The sequence below is a fragment of the Tinamus guttatus genome, unplaced genomic scaffold, assembly GCF_059628265.1.
Source record: "Tinamus guttatus ecotype Peru unplaced genomic scaffold, ASM5962826v1 Tinamus_guttatus_pri_ptg000247l, whole genome shotgun sequence".
Lineage (NCBI taxonomy): Eukaryota > Metazoa > Chordata > Aves > Tinamiformes > Tinamidae > Tinamus > Tinamus guttatus.
The window spans coordinates 1,990,881-1,999,089 of NW_028288781.1; the positions used below are offsets into that span (position 1 = coordinate 1,990,881).

Below are 8,209 nucleotides of genomic sequence, written 5' to 3' on the forward strand. Positions count from 1 at the left end.
TGATAATGCCGTGGTTCAAAAAATGCGACAAGAACTTCGGGGACAAGCAGAGAGAATGACGGAGTTATTAGAACAAATGCGGCGATTAGACTGCAGGTCCAAGGCCAGAGATGTGAAGGCAGCATATAAGGCTGCCCATAGGGCTATAGTGGAAGGGTTGGAAAATGTAGATAAACAATTGGAGCAGTGGGAGGCACGAAAAGATACTCCTAAGATTCAAAAGAAAGCAGCTGGAGGAAGTGACCCAGCTGAAGAAGGATTGTTGCCGGAGCTCCCAGCCACTGCAGGTGGAAGTAATGATGAGGAAATGCCACCTGTTAATCCAACATTTAATGCAGGAGCACAGTATAAAGGACTCATAGAGAATGCTCAATTACAAGGAGAATTTGTATTAACACCACTAGCAGCTCCTGTAGTAATGGGAGCCCAGGGCCCTAGGTGGGAACCTCTCGATTGGAAACTGGTTCAAGGCTTACAAAAAACAATAATGCAGTATGGGCACGACAATAAGTTGGTGAGAAATCAGGTCTCTGCTCTGTTTAAATATTCCCATATGGTGCCTGCAGATAGCAGAGCGATAATGGAGCTTCTGCTTTCCTCTACTGCTTATATGCTTTGGTTAGCAAAATGGCAGGAAAGATTAGAGGAAAAACAATTGGAGAATCTAAATCGCAGTATGGATGATCCATTAAGGGTTGCCACCCTTGATCAACTGATGGGGAATGGGCGTTACCGGGCAACCGAGGCCCAGGCAGCGCTCCACCCCAGGATACTACAGCAATCAAAAAATGCAGCGCTAGCCACTTTTCTTGCACTACCACAAATAGGAACACCACAGTTGCCATACACCAAAATAATACAAAAGCCGAATGAGTCTTTTTTCAACTTTGTTGATCGGCTAAAGGAAGCCCTGGATATGGCACCTAATGTGCCTCCGGAAATGAAAGCAATATTGGCCAAAGATTTAGCAGTTCAAAACGCAAACCAAACTTGTAAGCAACTATTAGCTACTTTGCCACCAGGAGCTTCAATAGTCCAGATGATAGAGACCTGTGCCCGAGCGCCAATGATGGAGGAAGAACAGAAGGCAAAAATACATGGTGTGGCTTTGGCCGCAGCACTCAAAGGAGAAAGAATGTCTAGAAAGGGAGACAAGAGATTTCATGGAACATGTTTCCTATGTGGTCGATTAGGACACATGAGGAGGAAGTGTCCTAACAGATTCAGGATGGAAGGTATGGGCCTGAGAGGATTCAATGGGACTTGTGCAAGATGCCAGAGGTTCGGGCACAAGGCAGCAGAGTGTCGATCACGGTTTCGCAAGAACGGCACGCCGATACAGGGAAACGGGAGCCGCCGCGTTGTGAGGGACACGGCGAACAAGTATCCCCAGACGATGGCTGCCTCTGTGAACTCTCCGCCGCAACCCGCGGAAGCACAGGAGTCAACCTCTCTGTGGCAAAATCCACAGTGATTAGAGACTGACGTGCACATATTAGAATTGATGTGCACTGGTCCCCTGGGGAGGAGCTGAGAGCCAGCGGACCCCCCCCCCCCTCAACCACCACCCTCTTCTTCTCCCGCCCCCCAAGCTGCAGTGTCGCTGGGAGCAGGCCGGGGCGGGCGGACGAACTGGGCCCGTTAATGAGCAGCGGACGGAAGAGCAGATTTGTGGTCCCCTCAGAGGTGGCAGTGAAGTGCAACTTTAGCACGGGAAAATGAGTGAGCTTGACCAGTTATGCCAGGAGGCCGAGCAACTGAAAAACCAAATCAGGGATGCTAGGAAAGCATGTGCCAACGCCGCCTTGACTCAGATCACAGCCAACATTGACCCCGTGGGGAGAATTCAAATGCGTACTAGAAGAACACTCTGAGGACACTTGGCTAAAATTTACGCAATGCACTGGGGGACTGATTCCAGGCTTTTAGTCAGTGCCTCCCAGGATGGCAAGCTTATAATCTGGGACAGCTATGTCTCTTCCTAGCTGGTTATGACGACTTCAACAGCAATGTCTGGGATACACTGAAAGCTGATAGAGCAGGTGTCCTTGCCGGTCATGATAACCATGTCAGTTGCTTAGGTGTGACTGATGATGGAATGGCAGTGGCAACAGGATCGTGGAACAGCTTCCTCAAGATCTGGAACTGAAAAGAGCAGCGGACTCTGTGACTGAAAGAACTTTCCAGCAGTTGAAAACTAAAAATGATAGCATATCCAGTCTGACCATACTAACTTGGACCCCCATCCTCCCCAGCTCCAAAGGGCAAGATTTTTTCCTTCCCCTGTTGCTGAAATGAAGAGCACAATTACCTTTCCAAGAAGAATTTCTGTGGTTGTAAGCAAAATGAAATTGTGTATTCCTTTGGGACCATTTTCTTTTGTCTTGGGAATTTAAAAATGAAACATTATCATACAAGTGTGACCAGAATGATCATGCTTGGTTTGCAACTATGTTACTTTGTTTTTATTTGTAATATTTGATGCATGATATTGCCAATTTTTGTTTTTGTAAAAAGAGGGGAAATGCTGAGGCTTACAGCTATGTTAATTTGTTTTTTGTAAATGCTGCAATGTTTATTGCTAATTTTTGTTTTTTGGAAAAAAGAGGGGGAGATGTTGGGGCCTTAGTAAGAATATATAAGAAACTGGAGTTTGTGGGGAACTGGACCGATGCCTAGCAATCAAGCACCTGGAGGAGCACTAACCAGTTGGGAATCTGTAGCTGGCCAAGGAGAACGCCGCTCCTTAGCGCATGCCCACCTGCACCGGTATAAAGCTCTGCTGCAGACAACAGCAGAGCGGAGTTGACCTCACTTTGTGTGGAGGTGTTGTTTGCTCTGGCTTGTGGGGAGGGCCTCAGCGCTTGCTACGGGTTGAACCGGCTTCGTGTTGGGGTGTTGCTCACTCCGACTCGTGGAGTGAGCCTCAACATTTGAGTGACCCTCGACAGGGAAGTATAAGAATTCAAGAATAATCCTAAAATTAAAATCTAATACTTGGCCCAAAGAAATATAGTCCAAAGAAAAACAAAATATATTCCCAGCTTCACATACAGGTATCTCATTTTTCTCCCTCAAAATTCTAAAGCTTCTGGGGCATCACGGTTCTTCACACTGCCTAGAATTTAAGTTAATCTTTTCTATTGTCAGTTGCTGCAATCCCAGATACTAATGCTCCCAGTGTACTCCATGGCGACCACAAAACTTCTAACACTATCTTCCATTTTCCCTAGGACATAAATATTGAGAAACGTTTGCAACTTTGATCTTTTTGATTATTGACGTTACAGTAGTAAGTATGTTTACCTCCATGTGCAAGCATTTTGTATTTAACAGCACCACACAATCCCTGAACAGTCCTTTCATTCTATCTTTCTACTCCTGCTGATTTTTATCCTGACTGAGCTTCCTAAGAGGGTGCCTCTCTCACTGTGTGATGAAGGGCATCTACATGTGTTTTGGTGTTTTTTCTCCTATTATTTTAGATGGGAAATGGCCTCTTCCTCTTCGCTCCTGGTGGGGTTCTGAGATGACTGACTGCTTTTCATGCTCTCCACCTCAGGTTCGCAGTCCCCCTTACTCTTAGGACTAATGTCCTAAATTAGCACATGTGCACTACATACATGCAGCTGCTATTCCACTTGTTGTAGTTCATTTAAGTGAAAGCAAATCAATACCTTAAAAATACAGCATATCTACAGCATATCAGAAGTTCAATAGAGACCATATCTTTAGCAGCAATACCTATGAAGCTTTTAAGGGGGTTCTTTACCTTTTCTGTTTTGTCCTGTTAGCCACTCTTCATTCCCTTTCCTCTTCCCAGCAATTAGCACACAGAACTACAGTAGTACAGAGATTAGTTAAGACCTAGGAGAGATTACAGACTTTATATAATTCTGGCAAATATTAATAATATAATATGTTTTTGTACTATTTGACAGGAGGAATGAGAGATACTTTCAAAAAGCCCTAACCACCCTAAGGTTTAAATACTTTAAAATAACAGTATCTCTGCATTGCTTGTGGGGGAGGAACAGACCTTCAAATTAATATTACATTGGCAGCAGGTTTTTACCGGGCTCTCTGCTGACTCCCTGGCCTAATGAACAGTTTGATTTAGTGCTTAAAATTATTAAGTGTTCTACTAGAATCATAAATAATGCAGTTTATAATATTCTTATCAAGCACATAAAACTACGTTTGTCTTCCATTAACAGCATACTTTAAGTAGCCTGACCTCTTCAGATATATAAGAACATGCAATTAGTGCAATTTGTCACAGGTCCTTTACATTTTAATAAGATGTAATTAATTGTCTGTTTAGTCTAATTAACTTTGAAACCCTGACAGTTCCTTGCTATCTTGTATGAGACAAAGCTCCATATTTGCATTGCTAATATTGAACAGAGAGCCTCAACAATAAATTGTAAAATTTCTGTATACCTTTGCAAACAGAGACCAGGCCAACCTGCCAATATTTACATAAACTTTTTCAAAGATTAAAAAAAAAATCAATTTGTATCAATATATGGAAGCCAGTCACTATATGTTTGAAGCACCTGGAACTCCTGAGTAAGATTAGAATGCTTGTATTAAAGTAACATTAATTCTATTTCAGTGGTACTAACCAGATATTATTTTATACATGATTTAACAAATGAGTTAAGCCAACAGAGATCCTTCGTATTCTTTGAAGTTAACCTAGCTCACAGAGTGTAGCGAGATGTTAAAACAGACAACCCTCAAATCCTGACATTTTACAGACTCAAAAAAGATGCATAGAGTGACACTGGATGTTGTTAACTGGTAAACACTTTGGAACTCAGTGTGTTCCCCCTCCTCCCCCAGTTGTATCAGGTTATTTTATTATACCTTGATTTTTTTCAATTTCAAATTAAAATGCAATTTTAAAATATAACAGATTTCATATACTCTCCAAAAGGATTTAAATGCTTAGAGACCTGAGCTTGCAGATTCAAGTGACATATAAATCAACTGAGCAGCAAATCACGGACCATTTCCAGCAATTTCCTCCTTTGAATAGAATTGTTCTCTGCAAATACTGAAAAATTTAATGCTTTTCTTTAGAACAACAGAAACAGGAGTAAGTAAGAATGTGTGCAGAAAAGAGCGTGTGGAGGATGGAAAACATTTTATGAAATGTTGATGTATGTTTAAACAGAGCATAAAGAATACATTCAGTGGAAGTTTCTGCAAGTTGAAATCTTGGGAGTTTTTTTCATATATATTTTTTCCTGAAAATAACAACAACTTCACAATCTTAGGCTCTACGTATGGCCCTCACAAAGCACAAAGTAAGGTGATATATAAATCTTTGCCTGCTGTAACATATAAACACTGACAGGGACAGAATGAGCACCAAAGCAAATATGAGGTAGAAATGATTTTTTATTACTTTAGGTATTTCTAGATGTCAAATAAAAATGAGAGCTTTGCTAAGAATTTTGCAGAATGACAGCTGTGCCTCATGGATAATATTCTATAGTTTGATGTATGAGACAGAAAATGTGAAAAATATTGTGGAGTACCACCTTGACATGATGATGGACTGCTATAGGAAGTCTGCTAGCTCCAGAGGAATGTCATAGACCACCATCAAATGGAAGACAGAGACTTGAGTCCAGCCAAAAAAAGAAACAAAGAGGATCTTAAACAAAATGAAAACTACAAAAGTTTGTTTCTTTTTATATTGCTCAAGTTTTGATGCCTTTGTTTGAACAGGATTTCCTTTGGAACTCCAACAGGTAGAGGACTGCATATATTCCTGTTACGCATTTTACAATACACCAAATGATGCAGCCTAACCAATGCTGCAGAATTTGTAGCATGATCTATTATAATAAACTCTATATTTTAAAAGCACTCAATGTAGTACAGGAAGGCAAAATTGACTTTAGCTATGAAGCTGAAAAGCAATTTAAAATAACTAGCATAGTTTCATTTATCAAAGTCTGCCTCACGTACAACTATAAACAGTGAAAAGCTGAGAACAAATATCAAATCAAAAATACATGGCCTATTTATCACCACAGACACATACCGTGACATACACGCATTTATTTCATACGTAGATGGAGCCAGTGCAGCAGCCTCACCCCGCAGCAGCCACGGCCACCCCGTGCCCATGGCACAGACACAATCTGTCCTTGCAAATAGAGCCTCAACGGCACCCAAATTCAGCACCTGGCACTCCCACATCATGAGCCTCTTACTGACATGGACCCTGTTCTGCTGGGATGCTTTCACCACACCTGGTAGCAGGGTGATAACCTGACATCTCCTCAGGCTCAATTCATCCTTAATTCTTATTTAACTAAAGCCACAGCTTTCTTATCTTTAACAAGAAAACAATGGAACGCTCCACTCCATGTACAATATGCAAGAACTAAAAAGTCTGTTTAATAAGTGCACATATAGCATTGCTATTGGCTGGATAAACATGCTAGTCAAAGCAAACGAATGACCTCGGAATGCAGTCCAGGTTCAGTGACCTTACGGGTTGGCATAATAACCAGTAGCCTCAAAAATGCGCAGTGTCTAATGAATACAAGGAAAAGGGGATAGAAAAGGAAAACGATGCAAGTGATGATAATAAAAGCTACAGCTTTTATATATTATTTATATTATATATATTATATTATTATTATAATACCCACAGCATTTTTATAGAATCTAATTGCAAAGAAGTAATTCCGAGCATCCTTCTTAAAGCCTAGCACATCATCTGTCCTGCCTAGTTGTATCCTGCCTGGTTGCACAAGTAAGCTTTTTTGTCAGAGTCACTGCTGAAGACTATAATCCCTGTGCTCCCATTAATCTCACTGTTGCAGGAAACAGTATGGCGAGCAGCACTTCCTTTTGTCATTTTAGGCTACTATCAGAAAATAAAGACCTTTTCACAAATATTAATCACTACACAACCACTGTTCCATAGCTATGCCACAGTTACAATAGTGGTAAGTCAACAAGGGTGAACCAACAAACAAAGAATGAATAAACAGTACTGTATTTAAAACAAAAAAAAGAAATAGGAGAGATTTTGAATGTAGCAGGGAAGAACAGGCTTCAGAAAGCCTTGTTCTTTTCCCAGATAGGTAAAAGGCAAAGAGAAAGATTTTTTTTTTTTTTTTAAACCTTACATCCTCCCTGAACAAGCATTAAAATATCCACCAAATATTTCATACTGTCTTTCATATAGCGGTGGTTAGAGAAATCTTGAAGCCTTACTTCTACTAAACTCCATTCACTCTCATTCCCAATTTGTAGGCTTCTACAGATCTTTCTTAGTTTTATTTCTATCAACTCCATTCACTATTCTGGGCCAAAAATTTCATTTGAAATAAGGATCAGAGATATTCTATGTAAATTTATCTAGACTACAGGCAGAAGACGCACAGAATTAGCTTCCAAGCTAATTTAGCTACCTTTTGCTGAGTTTTTCAGGGCTAGGACTCCGTTTATCTAGGTTAGACAAGAACTTAATGAAAAAGGAAAGGGGAGGAAATATGTATGGGATAATGAACACTTACTTTTCTCAGATTCCCATGGTTAAACTGAACAAGCAGAATATATGGTTTTGTGAACTATCTCGTTATCCTACAGGTTCCTAGAAAATCAAGGCAAGGGAATCGTTTCAGAGAATACTAAGAGAAATAAAAAGAAATATGAAAAGGACATTGAAAACACCTAAAAAAAATGGGGCACCTAATTGCTCACAGTAGTTGAATGCAATTCCAAGAGTGAAGAACTTGGAAAACTGGACAACTGAGAAAAAAAAGTATCAGCTCAAGTTCAAATAAGAGTTAGATAATGCATGTGGGGAGAAAGTAATCTAAACCACCCTTACACAATGCATAATGCTCAGGCACACAGCTGCCTCAGAAAAGGTGAAAGATTTTTGTTAGCATTAATGACTCTGAAACCATCAGGCCAACATGTGGTGACTGCCAAAAAAAAGCCAGCAAACCTTGGAATCATTAGGCTAGGTGTTGAGTACAGGACATGGGGAATTATTTTGTTGAATTTATATTTAGCTTTCTGCATCCACACCATGAATAAAGTTTTGGACTCTGCATCTTACGAGTGATAGAGCAGATATAGTGAAGACAGATGGAAAAGCAAGTAAAGAACAAAAGGATAGAGAAGCTACCCTGTGGTAGCTTCTTAGAGGGAGAGTGCACATCAACTT

The 8,209-nt window shown here is 40.6% G+C and overlaps 1 protein-coding gene across 1 annotated transcript; it reads left to right on the forward strand.

The window, feature by feature from the left end:
• The first annotated feature begins 580 nt into the window (after nt 1–580).
• Nucleotides 581–7,711, forward strand: LOC148594387 (endogenous retrovirus group K member 113 Gag polyprotein-like). The gene is made up of 2 exons (XM_088526614.1): nt 581–1,383; nt 7,624–7,711. Exons 1-2 carry the CDS (start codon nt 581–583, stop codon nt 7,709–7,711), a joined length of 891 nt encoding a protein of 296 aa, XP_088382740.1.
• The last annotated feature ends 498 nt before the right edge of the window (nt 7,712–8,209 follow it).